The sequence below is a fragment of the Pollachius pollachius genome (assembly GCF_949987615.1).
Source record: "Pollachius pollachius genome assembly, chromosome: 1".
Classification (NCBI taxonomy): domain Eukaryota; kingdom Metazoa; phylum Chordata; class Actinopteri; order Gadiformes; family Gadidae; genus Pollachius; species Pollachius pollachius.
This window is the reverse complement of record NC_136934.1, coordinates 38,693,839-38,717,615: the sequence shown is the minus strand read 5'-3', so window position 1 is coordinate 38,717,615 and position 23,777 is coordinate 38,693,839. Positions and strand designations below refer to the sequence as shown.

Sequence of the window (23,777 nt, the reverse complement as noted above, 5' to 3'; positions counted from 1 at the left end):
TAAGTGAGGAGGAGGAGGCCACTCCTTCCTCCAGCAGGGAGCCTTCTCCTCACTAAAGGGACATCTCTCACCCCCCCCCCAGGGCGACGGCGTGCGCGAGCGTCTCTCGGAGCAGCAGTACCAGCGGCTGGTCGACTACGTCACGCGCGCCTCCAACTACCTGTCTCCGTCGGGGGTCTCGCTCCAGCTGCAGCCCCCCGTGACGCTGGCGCAGCCGCCGCCCTCGCCCACTAAGTCCTACCGGTACCTGGTGGAGCCCGCCTCCGCCGCCGTGTTCACCAGCAAGTTCACCGCGGTCAAGAACAAGGCCCTGCGTGTGGGCTTCCATTGACCCGCTCCGTTCTGTGAAGGGAGGAAAAAGAATCACCGTTATTTGTGTAAAAGGGAAAAATCATTTTATGATACCGCGTAACTTCCCGGTTTATGCACTACTGTGTCGGAGAAGAGTTGTTGTTTTACAACTGTCTGTTTTTACGATTAGACACATATTTTCACATGTTTGCCTTTTCACAGTGAGATATTTTCTACTGTATGTGCCCTGTGTGTGTTTACGTTGTCCTTGCACCGGCCGCTTGTCTCGTGCCTATCCAAGTGCAATATTCTACAGAAGTGCAGAGCCGTTCGAGAAAGGTGCGTTGCCATCCGTTAACCAAAATGTCTAAAACATCACGTTCACGCCAACCCCCTTAATGATGCAAAAAAGAAAATATATATACCTGTTGTGAGTACTAAGGCCACATGCTAAATGCAAGGTACTGCATACTTTTTATAAACACTATTGGCGATTATGTATGTAGTTCGATTATAATATATTGTATTAACACTGTAATAAAATCAGTATCAAATGCACATAATATGGTCTCAAATGTTTACCCTAGTGTTTAGTAGTATGTAAAGTAAGTATAATAACATCAAGTATTGTCATACTGGAAACTCTGTTGATGATGGCAGTCATCACATGATGAAACGTTATACTAAAAAGGATGGAGATCAGTGCAAAGTGGTGTCTTAAGTCTGTGATGTGAGGCGTATTTTACGTTCTGTGACGTGTCAACCTTGCCTGAGACCTTGGGTGGACCTCAGAGGGCAGGTTGAGACCATACCCTTTCAGAACTCCTCCCTACAAAGTGTACTATATAGTGTTCACTAGGTAGGGAACAAGCAAGACAAATACAACACAGCCCGAGTCTGTTGAGGTGAAATGCATTGCAGGATGTAAGCCTACCTCAGCTGGAGGGACGGGGGCGAGGAATGCGTGGGACTGCGTCGGCTGACCAATGAGTCGATGCTGCTCCTGGAGGGGGAGGAGTCTAGCAGGAGAGTACAAACAAAAAATAAATCAATGTGAGGGATGATTTGTCTTCGCATTTTTCCACAATAGTATTTGAGTGAAGTCATGTTGACTACAAACTTTAAAATTTGTTTTATCTTTTTAATCGCAAAACCTTAATGTAATCGTAATGGAAGAAAGTTATTTGTCCATCCTAGATAGTGTGCTGTTGTGTATGTAGTGTAGTGTACATAGGTTAATTTGCGTCAATTAACTTCTGTTCATTAAAAAAAACAATGGTGGCGAATGACAGACCTTTAGAACCCTAGTCTCACAAATTTGATTTTAGATTAATATCTAAAGCATGAAAGGCGGACAGGCTGACTCTAGGTGAACGGGGCCTTTCACTCTCTTTCTCCATGTTTTTTCTGAACAATAATGTTGCTGTATTGTACTAATTCCTGCACAGTACATTGGCACCTAATGAACGGGCTAGCAGTGCTGTGGCAGTCAGAGCCTTATATGACCTGGGTCTTCCGTCATCAAGCCGGAGCATTGAGTCCCAGATCAGGCTCTCGGGTCCCCGTCCTGGACTATACAAAGGGCTTTGGTTGAATGTAATGGGACTTTTTACATGTTTTCCAGAATATAAACCAAAAGGAGTTGTTGCTGGATGAAGTTAAGCGTGACGAATGATGCCAAATGTGATCTATATTATGCCCTGTGAGACAAGGGTATTACATTTGTGTGTGTGTGTGTATGTGTGTGCATAATTACAATTGCAGGCAATGAGCTCATGCCCTCTGTTTTATTTCACGTCCTTTTTCTAAAATACACACTCAAGTCTCTTCTTTATTGGTCTCTCTCTAGTATTTAAGCTCCTGGTTAGATCCCTGTGTGTTTTGCCGTGTGTGTGTGTGTGTACCTGAGGCCGTGGTGGAGCGTGATGTGTTCTCCTGCTGACCCTTTCTCCTGGGCTGTAGCTCCTCTTCAGTTCTCTTCAGCGCCCTCATGTACTTGGAGTAGGACCACGACAACTGAGGAGAGCAGACACCACGATACACACACATACACACACACACACATACAGACCAGCCGTTACAACAGCGTAGATGTTTCTGCTTCTTCTCTGGTGTCGGCGAGGAGGATGGGCTCAAGGCTGCTTGTATAAAATAAACTAATGGCTCATCAAGGTTATGGTTCAACTTTCATCGTTTGGTCAAAAACCATTGGTTAGTTGTGTGTGAGGGGGAGGGGGGGTAGGCTTGTCCTCCCTGATGAATGTCCCGGTGTCGCCAAGCGTGGGCGCACCTGGAAAAAAACAGCGACCGTTTGCGCTGAGAAGCCATTGTAAATGTCAACGCGGCGGAGGATTTGGCCGTGTGTGTGCGTGTGTGTGTCTTAATGTGTTTGTGTCCATGTCTGTGTCTGTTTATGTTTTAATGCATGCTTGTGTGTGTGTTAATGTGTGTATGGGTGTGCGTGTGTGTGTGTGTGTGTGTGTTAATGTGTGTGTGTGTGTGTGTTAATAGGTGTATGGGTGTTAATGTGTGTGTTTTTAATGTGTGCCTGTGTGTGTGTTAATGTGTGCCTGTGTGTGTGTTAATGTGTGCCTGTGTGTGTGTTAATGTGTGCCTGTATGTGTGTGTGTGTGTGTGTACCTGCTGCGTGGGAAATTGAAGCGCTTGGCTCAAGTCGGTCAGCCGGTCCTCTCTGTCACCGTCCGACTTGTCGTCTTCCCCCTCAACGTCGTCCTCCTCCTCCTCCTCCTCAGCCTCCTCCTCCTCCTCCTCCTCTGCTGAACTCGGCTGTCTTTCCTGCACAGCGGTGAGAAAATGACCTCATGTCACATTCATTCACTATTTTATTTTTCTGTACCGTTTCTGTACCTTTTATTACTAAAAAACAGCATGATAAAAAATAATATTTATTCTATGCATGATGTATCATAATGATTCCATTCAACCCTCTTATCTAAAACGTTTCACATAAATTAAACACTTCCATTCAAGAATCAATCGATCCAGGGATGCTTACTCGTATAAATAGTTTTATTCCAGTCCACTTCTAACTGTCGTCTGAAAATGATATAACTACAACTGCACTTCCAGCTCCGGACACTAGATGCCAAAGGGACAACGTGCACGGTGCAGGGTGACGCTGTAAGCTGGCTTTCTCCCGACGATACCTGTGCGTTCTTCTGCTCCAACCTGGCCTGCCTCCTCCTGCGTCGCTGCAGGCTGGCTCTGTGTTTCTGCTCCTGCTCCTCCAGGACGGAGAGGAGCTGCTCCTCACGGACGCTGCTCCTCAGAGCCTGGAAGTCTGGCCACAGCTTCAGCAGTTCGGAGAACACGGACATCTGCACACGCATGCGTGAATACACCCACATATATCAATAGATAGACACACACACGCACACCAACAGAAATAAATACACAGAAATGAATACACAGATGCACGAAAAACACACAGACAGAAATAAATACATACACCCACACAGAAACAAATATAAGCACACACGTACACACAATAGACAAACACATGCACACGCACAGAAATAAATACACCCATTCACACAAACATGTAAATAAATAGTCACAAACAGACACACAGATACACACGGTGTACCTGAGCCTCCCTGAAAATGTAGGGGCCCAGCGTCTTGCGCATCTCCAGGATGCTGCAGGCCTGCCCGGGGGGGATGTCTATCTGCAGGGCGGGGGGCACGCTGGAGCTGATGAAGCAGCTGATGATGTTGGACACCTTCCTCTGGATGGTCGCCTCGTCGCTGTGGGAGTGACACAGGTCCTGTATAGAAGGAGAGACACACAGAGAGACAGGGAACGAGAGAGACAGAGACAGAGAGAGAATGGGGGTCTATCTATGACTATTTTCTCTATAGGGCTCCATACAAATACAATTATGTCGAACTAGGTCAGATTCATAGTGTGTGTATATATATATATATATATATATAACACACACAAGCACACACACACAAACAAGCACACACACACAAGCACACTCCTCAAACCTAAGTCTAATGGTCGGATTGCATCTAGGAGAAAATTTCATTGGACGGTAAATGCACTGCATTTACCGTCCAATAGGTGGCGGTAGCCCCCCTGAACTTGTCTCCGCACCCGGTAAACGTAAATGTTGTTCCTATCGATCCTATCGAATTTGAGTGGTTGCCAGCCGTGTGACGTCACCTTGTACTTCTGGACCTCCAGCCAGAAGAGCACATCGTTCTCCAGGAAGTCCCCATGCAGGGCGGCGAAGCGCCGGAAGAGTCCACAGGGCGTGGGGCTGAGGAGAACCCGGCGCAGGACCAGGATCTCCTTGGAGGAACTCATCCACAGGCCTGAGCTGGACTGCCACACACGGAGGGCCCAGGGATGGGATCATTGTGTTACTGCTGAATAGTTTGTGTGGCTGCTTTGGGATTTTATTTCAGAGGCTCTCCTGTGAGGTTGTATGTTAGTGACTGCTTTTTATTCGATGAGTTCAACAATAGATGTTGAACTTTAAATAACTAATAAAGTACATTTAAAGCGTGAGTAAACCCTTGTTTTAGCAGGAGAACCTACTACACATTAGAACAATGTTATCCCATTCAAAAAATGTACTCTGTTGAGGATATACTGCTCGTTAAAGGAGGAAAAACAAGATAAGTCGCAAGAACGAAATAGAAAATAACAGAGAGAGGTAGAGGTATGAACAACCCTGCCTGCCCTAGGATCTGACACATTAAAAAATGTCAAAGGAAATATATGCAGTCTATGTCGTGCAGATGTCTTTCAGGTCGGGTCTCAAATGTAAACCAAGTGTATGTAACGAAAAAATGTTCCATGAAAACACAATCACAAAGACAGACAATCAGGCAGCAATCATCTCCTCAGCCCCACTAGTCACCGATGCATGTGTTTATTCACTTCACGGTGACGTCTGTGGACGGCCGGTTTGGCAGAAGCCACCGTCTCCCATGGTCCAAGTCAAGTCTCCGGTCTCCAAACAACCGTGACTCCGGTCTCTACCGCTCTAGCGCTACGGATCTATTAGAAGCTCAGAGGAGACCGTGATGGATTCCAGTCCACGGACGCTCCTATCATTTTTATCTCTAATTAGTTTTAGAGACAGGGCTGGGGCTCCCACACTCCCAGCGACCGTTCAACATAAAACTATCAAGATGACGGTTCAGCAGCGTCTGCGTTCAGATCGCGCTCATGATGGTTCCAAGACGGGAGACACGCAGAAGCGCCCGCGAAGCCGGGATCATGTTCAGAGTCTCCGGCCAAATAGTGAGCCGCTGGAGCCGAGCAGTCCGCGGGTCTGAGTCTCACCTGCTGGGGAGGCCCGCACCATCCTCAGGGCAATTCAGTAAAAAAAACTAAAACGAGCCAGAGAACGAAGACCAGACGAAGAAGGTAAAAGAAAAGGCAGTTTGGAGGTAGAGTTTCTCCTTACCTTCCTGGATACTCTCTTCTTTTTGTGGTTATCCCGCTCTGAAGGCCCGGCAACCGCCTGGAGCTAACACACACACACACGCACACACGCACACACACACACACACACACAGTACATACCAGCACACATACAGTACACACAGATGCACACACACAGTACAAACATAAGCACACACACAGTACATACAGACGCACAAAAATACACACACACACACACACATACACACACAAGAACACATACAGTACACACAGGCGCACACAAATACACACACACAGAAGCAAAGCAGTGGACAGTGAAAAAAGGTGAGGTTAGTCAGGGACAGTACACCTCTGACATCTGAGCCCGCTGTCCTCTTGGTCGACCACGGTAACTAACGCAAAGCTCCTCCTCTGCTCCACTCATCTGGCCTCCTGTCCTCCAACCTCCACACCTAGCAGGTGTAGCTGTCTAACCTATCCCCCGCGCTCTCGCTCTCTGGGTAATTGTGAGCAGTATGCGTGCGTGCGGGCGGCCGTGCGTGCCTGGGTCTCGCCGTCCTCCACCCTTCACCTTTCTTTCACCCTACACCTACTTTTCCATCCGCCGCCTCCTCCTTGCGCGTAACACTAAACTCTGTGGGACTCATTAGCTAGCAGGCGCCTCACTGTGTCCAAACAAGCTCCACTCGATAACATAATGATGCCGAGCGGCGGCCGTGTATGTCCGCTCTTTATGCGCTAGCCACTAATGAGGGTGTCAGTTGACAGCAATGTTGTAACACAGTTTCGAAATGTGAGCAGAAAACTACAATTGGCGTACCTTGTCGTTCTGTCTTTCAATGAATTCTTCGGTGGCCAGGAAAAGAGGCAGCCATGTTTGTTCAATGTGGGTCCTGACGATGGCCTGGATTTCCCCGACCAGGGTGTCCGACAGACACTCCCGCTTTAACCTCTCTTGTCCCCCTGCACGGTGTAATATCTACACACACACACACACACACACACACAAACACACACACACACAGAATGACGTTATGTTTGCATTCAGTTTCAAGCGTGTTTTAGTGTTAATGCACACGTGCACTTGCATCTGGAATGAACAGTGTTGAAAGATGTGTTGAGTGACAGGGTGAGGACAGCCTTGGGTTCTTTCCGAACGGCATTGGAAAGCACACAGGGAAAAATCAGAGGAGCGGAGATAGGAGGGGTGAGGAGAGGAGAAGAAAGAGGAGGAGGATGAGAGGAGAGGAGATGGGAGAGGAGAGGGGAAGAAAGAGGAGGAGGATGAGAGGAGAGGAGATAGGAGAGGAGAGGAGAGGGGAAGAAAGAGGAGGATGAGAGGAGAGGAGATAGGAGAGGAGAAGGGAAGAAAGAGGAGGAGGTTGGTTTTGGTTTTCAAAATCCCTTTATTGCACCATTGCAAGGAGAAAACACATCACTATCGCATCATCACTTAAGAGCAAAAAAAAAAAATAATAATAATAATATCCCTAAAATACAACAAACCTGTCAAACAGAAAACGTGTTTCTCTAGTCAGAAGCTTATATTCATCTCTCTGTCCCCCCCCCCAGAGCATAAAACCCCTCCATATGTGACTGAAACCCTGCATATTGTCCATCATTTGATAATAAGCATGTTCCACCCTCAGTCGGGCCTTCAGCAGTCCCCTCAGAACCAGCACCGGCTCCACACTACCGACACTCTGAGCCCGGTTCCTGCGTGTTAGCCAGATGGCCAACTTGGCAGAACCAGATAAAATGTTCACCAATGTGTGTACACTCTTGTTCTGAGCACAGTATTTCGGGCCAAAAACAAACAAACCAAAAGAAAAATTCTCCCATAGACCCTGAAACCACCTTTTTAAAAGCTCAAACAGTACTGTCAGCCGAGGACAGTGAACAAATAAATGCACCAGGGTCTCAATCTGAGAGCAGAAAATACACTCCTCCCCCTGCTCTGGATCCAGGTGCGCTCTGTATCTGTTTGTAGTTATTGCTCCATGTACAATCCTCCACTGGAGGTCTGCTGTCCGTTTTTCAACGGGCAGCTTGTACAGAGACCTGCCTTTCGGGGAAACGTCTGGACCAAAAAACTCAGTCCACCTCGACTCCTTCATGCCTGCCAAAGAGCGCAGGTTCAGAACCTTAGAGCAGATTTGGTACAAATCCTTCTTCCCTGCAGCCTGAAAAATCTCCAGGTGTGGGGTTGTGAGAGACAGCAGCTGACCTCCTCCCTCCTGCCACTCCCCCACAACTGGGGTGATAGAGAGAGTGGGGAAACTGTACTCTCCCTCTTCACTCCACTGGTCACACTGAGTGCGGTTTTGTGCAAACTCTCTCAGAGGTTGTTGCATGGCAGCACAGACTTCCTCCACCACTCTGTTGATCAACCTGATGGAGGTGATGTTGCTTCTCTCTCTCAAGGTGTCCACAGATGTTGCCGTCATCTTCCTCAAATGGCCCAGTTTGGTGCAGCCAGCCTCTTTAAGAAAGGCTCGCAGGCTGGCAGACTGCAGTGTTTGAGTCTTTATGAGGTTATTATAAAACAAAGGCTCCTCAAACAACCACATGCCCGGAGTCTCACTTGTAGCACGTGCGACCTTAAAAATCTGCCATGCCTGCAATACCGAGCTGTAAAAAGGTGTCAGTCCCTTGTCAGCTTGAGCTGTTAGATCCACATCCTCAAGCTGTAAAAGGAAAAGCTGTTTATCATAGCCCAATCGCCCAGCTCTCTTCAGCAGCAGTCGAGCTGCATGAAACCAGCTTGGGCCGCAATTGTACAGCAGTCTTTGTGCAGTCTGAAGTCTAAAAGTAGCAATTTTTGCCTGGATGTTGATCAGTCCCTGCCCCCCTTCAGCCAGAGGCAGGTAGAGGGCTGCTGCCCGGACCCAGTGCCGGCCAGACCAGAAAAAGTCCAGGATGACTCGCTGAACGTCCTCCATCAGGCCTCTCGGTGGCGTCAGAGCAAAAAGTCTATGCCAAAGAGTCGAGGCGACCAGGTTATTGGCAACCAGAACTCTTCCCCTATACGACAACTTTCCATTTAGACAACCGAGCGCACACTTTCTCCTTAACTCCCTCCCAGTTCTTGTTTTGAAAGCCCTCAGTGCCCAAAAATACTCCCAACACTTTCAGGCCCTCCTTCCCCCACTCAAGACCTCCAGGCAGACTGGGCACTGCCTGATCCCGCCACTGTCCCACCAACAAGGCTTCACTCTTTGCCCAGTTCACCCGAGCAGATGAAGCCTTTTCGTACAGGGACAGGGTATCCTGCAAACATTGAACATCCCCCAAGCTGGAGACAAAAATATTAACATCATCTGAATAAGCAGAAACAGTAGGTGGACGATCAAGATTATAGGACCCAGGCAGTGAGAGACCACTGAGCCGACCTCTCAACATGCACAGCAAGGGCTCAATAGCTAAGCTATATAGTTGACCGGAGAGAGGACAACCCTGTCTTATCCCTCGCTGTACAGGGATTGGCCGACTCAGCCCTGCCCCAATCCCCACCATACATTGAGCACCACTATACAATAAACCAATCCAGGCCAGAAAACCATCACCAATACCAAAAGCCCTAAATGCAGAAAACAAATAAGAGTGATCCACCCTATCAAAAGCCTTCTCCTGGTCCAAAGAAACATCAATAACATCTCGAATAAGGAAAATATTGTCCATAATTTTCCTGTCAGGTACACAGTAGCTTTGGTCTGTATGTACAAGTATTCCCAGGATGTCCTTAAGTCTGTTTGATAAGGCTCTGGAAAGCACCTTATAGTCTGTACAGAGGAGAGCAACCGACCTCCAGTTTTTAAGTAAGGCCAGGTCTCCTTTCTTAGGAAGCAGGGAAAGCACAGCTCGCTGACAGGAGACAGGAAGTGATCCTGTTCTGAAACATTCCATTAAAACATGTAAATCAGGTCCAAGGGTATTCCAGAACCGCTTGTAAAAGTCAGAGGAGAGACCATCAATCCCTGGTGCCCGTCCTGATGCCATCTGATTGACAGTGACTGTCAACTCCTCCAGAGTCAGCTCAGAGTCCAGAGCAGCTTTCTCTCCCAGGATGAGCTGAGGAAGCCCCTCTAGGAGCTCCTCGCGGCACTCCATGCTGCACTGTTCTACCCAAAAGAGGTCAGCGTAGAAGTCCATTGCATGGGTCCTCATCTCACCTTGACTGGTGGTCACTCTGCCTCCAGGAAGCTTAAGGCAGGTCATCTGCTTCCTCTGTGCAACCGATCTCTCCAGATTAAAAAAGAAAGAGCTCGGGGCATCCATGTCCTTTAGCTGGAGGAAGCAAGACCTGACAAGAGCTCCCTTCACTCTCTCCTGCAGGAGGGAGCTCAACTCCAATCTCTTCTCCTGCAGCAGATGACCCGTGGTGGGATCCAAATACCTATGTGACCCCTCTTCAATGTTCCTAATATTAGCTTCAAGCTCCTGAACTGCTGCCTTAATCTTAGCGGTCGAATGGGAGGTGTACTGCTGGCAAAAAACACGAATTTGGGCTTTACCAACTTCCCACCACAGCTTCAAAGAAACAAAATCCGCTTTCCTAGTTTTCCCAATGCTGCCAAAAATGCTCAAAGCTTTGGCAGAAAGTACGGGCCTGCAGGAGTCTATTGTTAAACGACCAGTAGGACTTAACCCTTTCACCTGTCGAAATTATCAAGTCTATGCTGACATAGTGGTGGTCAGTAAAGCCAACTGGACTTATATAACTGTGGACTAATCTGGAGCTGATACTTTTGGAAATGTAAATCCTATCCAGTCTAGCTGCACTCACCCTGTTATTGCTGACCCTCACCCATGTGTATTGTCTGCATTGCGGATATTTGACCCTCCATGTGTCTAACAGATCCAGGTGTGTGATGATACTGTTAAGGCTCTGAGATGACTGAGGGTGGGGTTCTTCACTTGTCCTGTCTATAGTAAAATCTAGAGTGCAGTTGAAATCCCCACCAATGATGAATTGATCATGATGGTAATTCCTTACCTCATTTTTTAGCAGGGTGAAAAAGCCCACTCTTTGTGCCTCGATTTGAGGCATATATGTTAACAAAGCAGAACACAGAGCCCTCTATTTCTGCCCTGACAATCAACAGCCTGCCCTTCACCACTTCAGTAGAAGATAATACCTTTACATTCACATTTTTTCTAAACAGAACAGCTACCCCTGCACTAAGGTTGGTGCCACGACTAATGGTACACCATCCCTCCCACCATAAACCCCAATATATATCTTCTGCTGGATTAGAATGTGTCTCTTGCAAAAACAGCACATCAACCCTTTTTTGAGTAGCGACTTCAGAGATGAATGCCCTTTTGTGTCTGTCTCTCCCACCATTAATGTTCAAAGACCCTATTTTGAGGCTCTGCATAGAGAGGTCAGAGAAGAGAAACATAAGATGAACAAAGCAGGGAACAATAAAAAGAGAGGAAAAAACACTGTGTGGTACATGATCATGTTACTGTTTAGTCTTTTTAGCAGTTTTACCTTTTTTTGCTTTTCTCAAAATTGTAATATGCTTTTTGAGGCGAAAGCATTTCTTTTAGTCCAAGAGGTCAAAACCAATCTTTTCAGTACACCAACAGATCTGATGAACTTGTCAGTGTCACTGAAGTAATCATTTAGTCTAACAGACTTTTTAAATGACACATCCAGAAATTGATTTATTTCCTCTAAAGAATAGAGATCTGTGTTCCTGATAGAAGTTTCACCTATAGATACTGTATCTGACTCAGAGTCATACTCCATGTCTTCTCCTTCACAGGATGCCTGACTATTTAACATGCCCTGTCCTTCATTGGTGATCACAGTGGGATCTCTGCCTGCAAAACTTGTGGAAGCTGCTTCAGTGCCTGCAGACTGAGAGCTGCTCAGGTTCTCTGCAGCCACAGGAGCCTGCTGCTTCTCAGGCTGGCTCTGTTCCTCCCTATCCAAGTCATCATCCTCAGAATGTGAACCAGTGGCACCGGCTGCCACGTCCTCAGCACCGGGATCCGCATCCGCACCGGACCCGCCAGCCGCGGACCCAGCACCGGACTCACCATCCGCGGACCCAGCACCGGAGCCGCCAGTCGCGGACACACCGGAGCCGCCCGCCGCATCAGCGGAGTGAGCCGCCCCCTGCTGTCTATGCGGACATGCAAAGCGTTTATGTCCCATATCTCCACACTCAAAACATTTGAACTGTCCTGAGCTGGCGTACACCATACAAAACCCATCACCGTACTTCACTCTGAACGACGCATCCAGTGTTTGTGTCGGCGAGTCCAGGAACATGAACACCTGGCGCCTCAGAGACTGCACGTGCTTCAGTTTGGGATCCTTACATCCCAAACTCACTGTTTTAAATCCACCGGCAAACTTGCCAAACCTACGGAGCTCGTTCTCTAACAACTCGTTTGGTATGAACGGCGGAACACCAGACACGGTGATCCGCGTGGAGGGAACTGACAGCGGGGAGACCTGCACGAATAAGTCCCTGATAAACACGCCACTCTCTACCAGCTGATAAACGGGGCTCCTCTTTCAGGAACACAACCACTGCTTTGTTCATTCTAGATGCAAAATATAATTTATCATGACCTACCTGCTCACCGACAGCCAACAGAACCTCCACCACAGTAATGCTACTATCCGGCGGGACTATCCTTCCACCCTGCCGGATAGACGGAGGTGGCGTCTCGGAGGACGCCATTCCTCCCGAAAACCACCTGACACAACCACTGATCACTCGGCCAACACAGTAAAAGTATTAATAAACCTTACCTGATCATGCACATAGAACAGACGAATAAACCAGGGAAAAACCGGGAAAAAGGGACAGAAAACAATTCAAAACTCCGCGCCACTCGCACTCGCACCCCCACCACCGCTGCTCACGCTCACATACACCGGAAACGGAAACAGAGGAGAGGCGAGGAGAGGAGAGGGGAAGAAAGAGGAGGAGGATGAGAGGAGAGGAGATAGGAGAGGAGAGGAGAGGGGAAGAAAGAGGAGGAGGATGAGAGGAGAGGAGATAGGAGAGGGGAAGAAAGAGGAGGAGGATGAGAGGAGAGGAGATAGGAGAGGAGAGGGGAAGAAAGAGGAGGAGGATAAGAGGAGAGGAGAGGAGAGAGGAGAGGAGAGCAGTTGAGGAGAAGAGAGGAGCAATGAGGGGGAAAATAAATGAGGAGAGGGGAGAGAGGGGAGAGGAGAGGGGGGAGAGGAAAGGGGGGAATAATCCAGCTGTGCTCTCTGTCACTCTGGAAATCACCGGATTCCCTCCATCACCACCATCTGCTTTCTCTTTGTACTTTTTTTGTCAATTTACACTCCTTTCATTCTCCCTCTTTCTCTGTGTCATATTTCTCTCACTAAGTCTCTCTCTCAGCCCTCTCTCTCAAACAAACACACACACATACACACGTTACTGATTGTATACATGTTTGAAATGAGAAGCAGCCGCTGCAGCGGAGATTGGCGGAGGGAAGTGGGGGCTCACTGTTCCACTTAAAGACTAATGGATGGAGCAGCTACAGGGCCGAGGCAGTGGAGCTGTCAGGTGCCTCCACCCAAACCAAGGCCAGACAGAAAACACGCAAAGGATTCCAAGACGATCCCAGGCATCCCGACTGACTTGGAACCGGTAGACTCGTGGCAGTGTAGGTGTTGGCCACCCTACAGCCGTTGTTCGTTTGAAGTATATATATATGTATACATCGATATAACTATCATCGTTTCTTTGTTATTCTTTGACTAAAGCACAGCAGCATCAGCTTGTGGTGGCCGAAGAAGATACAGATTCACGCAGCGAAGAGATGACTTTGTGATAAAGGTCTCCGAGACACTTGATGTTGCGGCTGTTAGCCCAATGGGTCACACAGAGACATAAGCCACTAGACACACACAACTTTCAGCTACTGTCCCGAGTTGGGCACAGTGCCAAACCCATCAAGTAATCCAAGAATAATCCGGACACCGGACCCCCGGCTATGAATATCAGGTGTTTTAATCCAGCTGACACCAGAGTAGGCACACCTTTGTCCAAAACCCTATCTTAATACAGCACATTTTAAACTTGTAGAGCTGTCTCTACAATCCTTCATATGGTTCTGTGGACTCTTTCCCTCGCTCCATGTCGCTCACTCCTGTCCCTCGGTGACAGACGAAAGAACGGAATGCGACTCGCCTCGTTCTGCTGGACCGCTGAAGCCGGGCTGTCGGGACCCAGGAAGTACTTCCTGTTGAGGTATTTGTCTGCGATGTCAGCTGACCTCCACTCTCGGGTCGCCTTGTCTCGGTGAGAGGTCCGTCTGTACTGTTCCAGGTCCAGCCAGAAGCGCAGGTGAATGCTGTGGAAACACACACACGAAAACATACACACAAACAAACACACATGCACACACACACACACAAACAAACACACACGCACACACACACGCACACACACACACACACACATATATTTACCAACACATGAGTCACGCCAGCTGGGTCCGACATCTGACAACAATCTTTGAGACTAGACGATCTCCGGTTAGACAATAATCCAATCAGAGAGGCTCATGCAGGTCACGCATGTAGATAGACCATGATGACCCAACGTTTGATGGATACAGAAATTAACTACGATTAAAGTGCCTGAAAGCTCCCTGACAGCCAAAGCAGGCTTGTCTCTCCGGGGGTCTCTCTTTGTCAAAGTAAAGTATTGCAGGCTGCTCATCCCCACCTGGCCTCCCGCTCCTCCAGAAAGGAGGTGAACTGCTGGATCTCCCGGCTGCTGCGGAGCAGGGAGCCCAGACGGTAACCACGGTAACGCGGCAAGACCTTGGCCCATGGGTTGGGCTGCAGTGGGGGCCCCGCCGAGGATGGAGGGGTAGGGCAGGGAGATGAGGGGGGCCGGGCCTGCTGCAATTGATGGAAGAGAAGAAGAGAGGGGACGAATGACCGAAAGAATATGTGAAGCAAAGAAAAAATAAAAATATTTAACCAAACGAAAAGATAGAAAGGAAATAAAGAATGACCAAAGTAAATAATAGATCCATAAAATCATGATAGAGTATAAAAAATTACGAAAGGAAGAAAATACAAACAAATAATAAACAAATGTTTGAATGGAAGGATGAAAAAGTAACAATTTGAACCATTTGAACAAGAACAAAGGAGAGACATAAGCGGCAGATGCAGCCAGTCTACCCCTCGGTAAAAAATCAAAGCTTAACGCTCACCTCCCTCAGTCTGAGCTGTGTCTCCTCATGCAGGACCTGCAGCTCCCTGAACTCTGGACTGTCCAGCTGACGCACCTTCTCCTGCACACACACCTGGGGCACGCACACAAACACACACACACACAAACACACTTAATGAAATGTGTATATATAACGTAGACTTAAATCTAATCTTCAATGGTTTTCCATGGGAATGAACATGAATGAACCGTGATTAAACTTGAATAATTAAATTGAACTACATTAAGTGAGCTTATGTGATGCTTTATACCTTAAAGATCAACGTTGAATAAAAATGTATTCCCTAAAGAAGTCTCATTCTACGAGTTCCCCTCCATGCTGATAGTTATCTGAACATTGCAGGGCTGAATTGAACCGAATTCCCATGCAATTTGGTGGTTTCAAACAACCCAATTTAATGATGCAGATCTAGAATTACATGTGTGCATTCTCCTCCTAAATATTTATCCCTTGGTGCAGGCTTTGATTTTCTATAATATACAATTTGGCCAAATTCCTGAAATTCCCATAACTTCATATGGAACATTTCCACAAAGTACCAGACATGCCTCTTTGGCCCCTTTGCCTCTTTGGGACCAAACTTAAATCCAGGCAAATAACAAAGGGCAGATCCAAATCCTCATGACCTCAACTAGTACACCTCAGTACACCGGTCAGTGACTGACGCCCTGATCCTGAGGGGCTGTATGGGTCTGGTAGGACAGGGGGTCTCTGGTGTGTAGGAGCTAACAGGGTCTGGTAGGGCAAAGGGTCTCTGGTGTGTATTAGCTACCGTCTGGTAGGACAGCGTGTCTCTGGTGTGTATTAGCTACCATCTGGTAGGACAGGGGGTCTCTGGTGTGTAGGCGCTACCGTCTGGTAGGGGAGGGTGTCTCTGGTGTGTAGGAGCTACCGTCTGGTAGGACAGCGTGTCTCTGGTGTGTATTAGCTACCGTCTGATAGGACAGCGTGTCTCTGGTGTGTATTAGCTACCGTCTGGTAGGACAGCGTGTCTCTGGTGTGTTTTAGCTACCGTCTGGTAGGACAGCGTGTCTCTGGTGTGTAGGAGCTACCGTCTTGTAGGACAGCGTGTCTCTGGTGTGTATTAGCTACCGTCTGGTAGGACAGCGTGTCTCTGGTGTGTAGGAGCTACCGTCTGGTAGGACAGCGTGTCTCTGGTGTGTTTTAGCTACCGTCTGGTAGGACAGCGTGTCTCTGGTGTGTTTTAGCTACCGTCTGGTAGGACAGCGTGTCTCTGGTGTGTAGGAGCTACCGTCTGGTAGGACAGCGTGTCTCTGGTGTTTATTAGCTACCGTCTGGTAGGACAGCGTGTCTCTGGTGTGTATTAGCTACCGTCTGGTAGGACAGCGTGTCTCTGGTGTTTATTAGCTACCGTCCGGTAGGACAGCGTGTTTCTGGTGTGTAGAAGCTACTGTCCGGTAGGACAGCATGTTTCTGGTGTGTAGGAGCTACCGTCTGGTAGGACAGCGTGTCTCTGGTGTGTATTAGCTACCGTCTGGTAGGACAGCGTGTCTCTGGTGTGTATTAGCTACCGTCTGGTAGGACAGCGTGTCTCTGGTGTGTATTAGCTACCGTCTGGTAGGACAGCGTGTCTCTGGTGTGTTTTAGCTACCGTCTGGTAGGACAGCGTGTCTCTGGTGTGTATTAGCTACCGTCTGGTAGGACAGCGTGTCTCTGGTGTGTATTAGCTACCGTCTGGTAGGACAGCGTGTCTCTGGTGAGTATTAGCTACCGTCCGGTAGGACAGCGTGTTTCTGGTGTGTAGGAGCTACCGTCCGGTAGGGCAGCGTGTTTCTGGTGTGTAGGAGCTACCGTCCGGTAGGACAGCGTGTCTCTGGTGTGTATTAGCTACCGTCCGGTAGGACAGCGTGTCTCTGGTGTGAATTAGCTACCGTCCGGTAGGACAGCGTGTCTCTGGTGTGTATTAGCTACCGTCTGGTAGGACAGCGTGTCGCTGGTGTGTATTAGCTTCCGTCTGGTAGGACAGCGTGTCTCTGGTGTGTATTAGCTACCGTCTGGTAGGACAGCGTGTCTCTGGTGTGTATTAGCTACCGTCTGGTAGGACAGCGTGTCTCTGGTGACCAGCAGGGTCCAGGGTTCCAGAAGCAGGTCCAGGACGTGCTCCTCTACCTGGTCGAAGAGCTCTTCGAAGGCGGGCCGCAGACACTCGTACACCCCCAGCCTCTGGTCCTCCGCCACGCCCACGGATGCCCACGCCGAGCCGCTCAGGAACCTCGAGAACAGATGCTGGTGCAAGGTAGAAGATTACTGTAAATTTCATCATTGAAATCACCATGGTTACCACAACATTGCTAACTGAGGAAAAATGACATCTGGTAAGACACTCCTTGTGTCTTACCAGATGTCCTTGATTTGGTTTGAAGGAGAACCAAACCTAACTGTATTTGTACATTGATTTACATTGGATAACTCCCTCTACAGGTTAAACAAGTGCTATTGCATGCATAACTTCTTATTTGCTGATATGGTAACATGGTCAGCTTCTGATTAAGAATTGCTGGGACACACCTGTACCTTCACTTATTTAGACTGAATTGAACAGGCGTCATTTTTAAACAGCGGGGTCTACTCTATTGGACCATGTTCATTGATTAAAACATTTGAGACACATTCACACCTACAGGCAGCCTCCACCATGTATTGAGACACAATGGGTGTACATGGTTCTTAAAAGGGTGTAGGCGACACGGAAACAAGCTGGTAGCCATGTTGGGAAAAGCCAAACGATTTTATACATTATAGGATTTAGTGTGATGATACAAATGCTAACTAACATAACGCCTTTCATTAGGGGGGGGGGAGCAGTCTCTACGTGCAAAGATGATTAAAGAGGCTGTAGACTAGCTTTAAAAATGAGCTATAATTTGAGTGGGATTGTGAGAAATAGTCCAGGCATCCGTCAGATCTTAGCGACTGAAATGCTCTTTGAGATTATCTTTTCTGGTTCACTACGCCTGCCATCGAATTTAGACTACTCCTACCTTATTTGATCTATTCAGGGCGTCTCTTCCCTGATTGGTTCAGAGAATCTCAATTGCAAACACACTGTTATCATCTCAATGGCAGACAAATGTATGGAGGAAGGGAGTGTGTGTGTGTGTGTGTGTGTGTGTGTGTGTGTGTGTGTGTGTGTGTGTGTGTGTGTGTGTGTTTGTGTGTGACATGGTGAGAGTAAGGACGGATAATGACGTTGACCGGCTTGTTGTTCAAACAGTAAGAGTGATGAAGCGCCACTGCTCTGACAACATCCCCCTAGAAACCAAACCCCAGCCTGCCGTTCCTCTTCCCCTGTCATCCATCTCTTCCTTCTCCTCCTCCTCCTCCATCTTCCTACCTCTCTGTGTTCACTGACACCTCTGCCGTCACTCAATGTTGCTTACGCACTCAATACGCACACAGCATGTGACACGGTTTAGTACAAGTTTTGCACACGTAATGAGCCGAACAAAGTAGAGCAGGAGTGTGTGTGTGTGTGTGTGTGTGTGTGTGTGTGTGTGTGTGTGTGTGGGCGTGCGTGAGTGTGTGGGTGTGTGCGTGCGTGCGTGCGTGGGTGTATGTGTGTGTTTGTGTGAGTGAGTGAGTGTATGTGTGCGTGCGTGCGTGAGTGAGTGAGTGTATGTGTGCCTGCCTGCCTGCGTGCGTGCGTGCATGCGAGTGTGTGTCTGACCTGTGCTTGTCTCTGTACTGTGTATGGGTCCAGACTGTCCTGGTCGAACAGCTGGTGGTATCGCTGCAGGTCACTCCAGAAATGGACAGCGTTCTCCCAGAGCTGAGAACCATAAGCATGTGATGTAATGAGAGGGCTTCATTAAGCTTTATACAAGCCCAGTGTTCCAGTCCACACTCTGTTTCCTCCTGTTTGGCTGCTCTTTGGGCTTGTAGTTTAATACCGGAACCATCTTCGTAGTCCTGCGGCCAGCGCGGAATGTAAAGTCCTGAATATGCTTTGAAGGACATAAAAAAGCACTCTAACCAACATATGCATTGTTCTTTCCTACTTCAAATTGGCAATACATAGATACAGTGCAAAAGTAATCATAGAAAGACTTTGGTGCAAACAAAATAGGGGTCCCAAGCTTTCTTACTTGGTTTCCAGAGTCTTCACAGAAGTGGGTGAAGTAGAGTCCAGCGTGGGAGTCTGCGTGGAGCGCCTGTAGCATTCGCTCCATGCTTGTACTGGGGAAACACTAACCAAACACACTGCCATCAGGAACCTGTTTTCACCATTCAAACATATTTTTTTCTAGGTTGTATTTGCTTTATTCTATTAAGTCTATTTGTAAAAACTCTCAAGGGGCCACCTTTTCGAGGGGCCTTTTCATGTGTGTAAATATGTGTCCCGTCTCTCTCCCTTCCCTGTATCTGAGGACGGTGTTATTTTTGAATGTATTTATTTATTTATTGTTGCTACGGTATACCTGTGTATTGGCAGACAGACAGGGTATCGGCTGTGTGGTGATAGAGAGGGGGGAGGGTCAACACTCTATTGGTAACCGAGGGAAGGCTCACCTCTCTCTCCGTGCATGGCCCTGGGAGCGCAGCAGGCCCCTCGCTGTCTTCCTGGGTCCACTGGGACATCCAGAACCTGGGGGCCCTGGGGAGATAGACCACCCAATGAAACACAGCATACCATCAATGAGGGTTTGGTTTTAAACCTACTTTAGTATTAATGTAACACATGAGATTTGGTTGATGTATTTTATTGTCATTAGCAGTTTTAAGGAAATGTACTACCAGTTGAGCTACTAGAGGGAAAACACATAGCCAGGGTCTTCTTTTTAGCATAGAATCTAATCCAAAAGTGTTTTAAAAAAATGCATCCAAAAACCTTTGGACGCCTATGGGCAAAATGGTACCAATCTTTTTGGAGACTGGCTCGAGAACACAAATGTCATTGACAGATTTGAAAACTGCCATCAGGGGCTGAGCTATAAAGTCACCAATCCGGATTAATAATAAGAGAAAAGAATCCTTCAATAAGAATAGGTATCCACAGAACTGTAGAATGGGCTTCCATGACGCCAATAGATACCTCTATATTTAAATGGAGGGGATGCTAATTAATTCCAGAGTGCAGAGTAATCTCTTAGTGAAACACTGTGGCACCCGATAGTCGGACTCTGGTTCCTTCCTACCAGTAGCATAGGAGCGCCTCGGTGAGACGAGGCTGAACCTGGCGCAGTTTCTCCTCTGTCCAGCAGGGGGGAGTGGTGAGCCCCAGTCGAAAGAGCAGCTCCGCATTGAGGCTGCACTGGCTGCTGCTCTGCATGTATCGACTTCTCATCAGCACCAAATGTCTGCCTCACAGGACATCATGATTATTACACTATACACTGCAGTCAAATATATATTGTATTCTAAATATATATGCAAGCTTTAATATCAATCAATGAGGAAATAACATTTGAAATGACGATAGAGTCACAGGATAGGAGATTGGAGGTACATTTTCACTTCATAGTTAATAAAAGCATGGCGAATCCAATGAATATTGCATGTGTTGGGTTTGGTACTGTTTTTTGGGATGGGGATGTTTTGGCCTTCTGTACCTGTCCTTCCTCTCCCAGTGCTGGGTACTGGTCAGCCGCTCAATGTCCATCCACAGATGGAAGACTCTCTCACCAGGAGTGTCCCGCAGGAATTCCTTGAACTCATCCAGGCCTTGCCGGCCGCCATGGAGACGGGCGCCCTGGCAACAAATGTCAAAGACGTTTTTCTTGGCTAAGTCCTCGTACCCCTCCTCCATCATTTCCTTCACCTCTTCATCCTCTTCTACTACTATCTCCTTCTCCACTTCCTCCTCCTCGTCCTCTTCACCCTCCTCCAAAGTCAAATCCCTTCTTCCCGGCTCTCCATCCATCTTCTCCTCCTTCTCCCCCTGTCTGCTCCATTCTTCACTTGGACCTCGGCCGGTTGGTGTCTGGGCCGGACGGTTCTTCCTCTGTTCTCCTGCTGGTCTGCAGCACCCCTCCATCTGTATCCCTGTTGTCATAGTTGAGTTATGACCATCCACAAAAAAGAAACATAAGAACTGGCTCCGCTCCAGCATAAGGAAATAGAACCTGAGCAGTAATGGATCATATGCTAGCGTGTCTGCTTTTACTCTTAGTCACATGGCGTATGAGTTTATCTTCCACTCAAAGAGGCAATATATGCACACGCAGGAAAAACACACACACTCACTAACAGTTCAGCTATAAACACCTTTTGTGTACATAAACATTTTGTGTTGTTTATGTACACAAAAACTTACGTAAAGCCTCTAAATTTAAAGTTTTTAACCTAACCCTTAAACTGTATTATACTAGTTAACTCTTTAAGTGTATCGAAGCACCTGTGGTTATGAGGTTGCGACTGCAGACACTGGCAGCCATGTACTGTAGAGGCAAGACCAGAGACTTGGGGGCCACAGGACCCTGGGGGCGGGGCTCAGAGCAGGAGAGCCGAGAGAAATTCTCTAGGTACAGTATCCGATCCAGCCTCTGGGCTGACAGGGTCTGGTCAGCTGGAAGGTCATCATGGGTTAGGGGTGAGGTAAACAAGGAGGGGAGGGTGGATGGAGTTTTCGGGCCCCCCACTTCATCCGGACCATAGTCGTGGGAGGCTGGTGGCGTTGAAAGGCATCGGTGCATGGACTCTGAATGTGGGAAAGGTAGAGAGGGGACGTTAAGGTGGTACGTGCGGAAATCATTTGATGGGCAAACCAAAAACTCATCATAGCAGAGCAGGATTGATGTGGTGGAGCCGGTGGAGGCTGTAGGGCCCCTGAGAGGCTCTTTGTCCAGCTCACCGTCCCCTCTGCGGGTGGGGGGTCTCGGGTCGGACAGGGAGCCCCTAAATGAGTTGTCATCCATCTTCCGCACACGGGGGCCCGGCTCCCATTGAGAGAGCAGTTTGGCTAGTCTGGGGGACACAGCGGAGCTCTCGTTCAGCTCAGGCTAACTATCTATATTCTATCTATATTGATTATTATGTGAAAATGTATTGTGAACAGTAAAACCCAAAGCTGTCATTTCACCAGAGCGCTTCTGTATGTTTGTGTATATGTATACTGTTAACTAACATGCAAGAGCCATAAGATTAATTTAATATAAGAAATTTGGGTGATCACTCATAACTCTGTGAGGGCTCCAACACTTACGACCTCGCAACAAACTCATTATTCAGTATTCCAGGTTAACAGAAACCATTCAAAACAATTCAGAGGGGCTTCGAAGATGTATACACCTTAGTAACAGCCGATTGTCTCTTCCCTGATAAGAACTTGAGACGAGAATGCTGCACATGCATAAAATAGTGTGAGTATCACTAACTTTGCTTTGCATCGGCTTCTCAACAAGTTTCTGTGTGTTGAAACAACAATAGTTGGTGTGTTTTCCCCACCTGTATTCAAAGTAGCAATCACTTTGAACAAACAATGGCAAACGCTCTGCTATGATCCACTGGAGTCCCTGCATTTTGTCCAGGAACTGCAACAGTCAAATAAAAATACCATTTTCTTTTAATCCCAGCATCCAACAATAGACTTCATTTCCCATCCTGAAAGGATGAGTTATCTGTGTTTAAATATGGAGCTTTCATAAAAGACCTATAATAGGATGTTTGTCGCCAAGGGCGATTTAAGACCCTATTTAGTGTTTCTAAAGTAAGCCCCCTCGAATATTTTTAATATATATACATAATGAAGTTAACCAATGTAATGGAGGTTTCATCAAAAACTGTTAGGGGGGCTGATAGTTTGAATGAAAAAAGTGTCTGGCAGGAGTCAAAGGACCATCTGAAAATTCTCTTGCAACATATATTACCCGTGGATGTATGATACAACCGTGTCCAACCATCAACATCCTGGAAGTCCCCAGTTCCCAAGTCAAGTCAAAATCAAAGTCAAGACAAAAGTCAAGTCGAAAATTCCTTGTGACATGGCAGGCACGGAATACGTAGAAGGTTATAAACCATTGCAGATCTAACCAAATGTACATCTTATTTGGGGCTTAGGGCAAAGGCCAAGTCGCGTCACCCTTGGTGGTGGAGCGGAACTCACGTGGACGGTGTAGTTGTTGTCTACGAGGGACCCGCTGAAGGCCAACAAGGCTTGGTCCTCTGACAGCCCACTGGACTTTCTCTCCTGCAGTACGGACGAGATCCTCCGGGAGACAAGCTCAGCGGCTCCCGTCTCAACCTCAAACAGACCACTGTCCTGGTTGTAGGACAGGGCCACTGGGAACGACTGGATACACACAAACGCAGACAGGTACACACACACACACACACACACACACACACACACACACACACGTAGAATAGTTAAGAGGCGACAAAAACAATTCGTTCGTTTATATAAAAATAATTATTTGCGTCCGTACATAGAGGGATCCCAGAGACCAGAAGGGAGCTTGGTTAGGGGACATGACGAGAAAACAGTCTGGTCCGTATATCAACTTACCGGCAAGCTCAAGAAGTCATTGAAGAAGTGGACTAGTGTGTCATCAGTGGCCAGGTAGTGCTCCTGTATACACAAAATATTCACAACACTCTAGGATTATGTTTTAAAGATATTGCAGTATAATAATAGTATAGTCTAAGAAACAAACTTGCTCAAAATGTCCTTCAAATACTCACAACATTGTCCGCCGTAATAAGAGGAGGGTCTAAAATTAGGGGCAGAAAACTGAAGTGAGATTTCAAATGATCTAAAGTAATTAGCCGTCAGAGAAACGGTTACCAAGACTACCCTTACCTGTTGCAACTTGTCCACATATTCTTGACCTGACAAATAGTCGGATAATTTGTCCCGATATCGGCAT

The 23,777-nt window shown here is 47.6% G+C and overlaps 2 protein-coding genes across 4 annotated transcripts in view; one reads left to right on the top strand and one right to left on the bottom strand.

Annotated features, from left to right (window-relative positions):
- Positions 1-838, top strand: part of vps13b (vacuolar protein sorting 13 homolog B) — a 328,377-nt gene extending 327,539 nt beyond the window's left edge. For all 3 annotated transcript variants that reach the window (XM_079746793.1, XM_079746792.1, XM_079746794.1), the window contains exon 68: positions 83-838. In XM_079746793.1, the coding sequence (XP_079602919.1) occupies positions 83-331 (249 nt within the window). In that variant the 3' untranslated portion in view covers positions 332-838. The remainder of the gene's footprint in view (positions 1-82) is intronic.
- rgs22 (regulator of G protein signaling 22) lies at positions 297-23,777 on the bottom strand (the record flags this gene model as incomplete). Its single annotated transcript, XM_079746828.1, is given in 26 exon segments — positions 297-342; positions 1,226-1,310; positions 2,196-2,307; positions 2,932-3,087; positions 3,459-3,629; positions 3,899-4,078; positions 4,483-4,644; positions 5,738-5,800; positions 6,536-6,694; positions 13,893-14,055; positions 14,433-14,611; positions 14,932-15,024; positions 17,005-17,199; positions 18,641-18,742; positions 19,059-19,160; positions 19,483-19,567; positions 20,109-20,270; positions 20,523-20,849; position 20,851; positions 21,308-21,610; positions 21,764-21,876; positions 22,357-22,442; positions 23,015-23,200; positions 23,417-23,479; positions 23,593-23,621; positions 23,711-23,777. Coding segments are annotated over 26 exon segments (3,390 nt in total).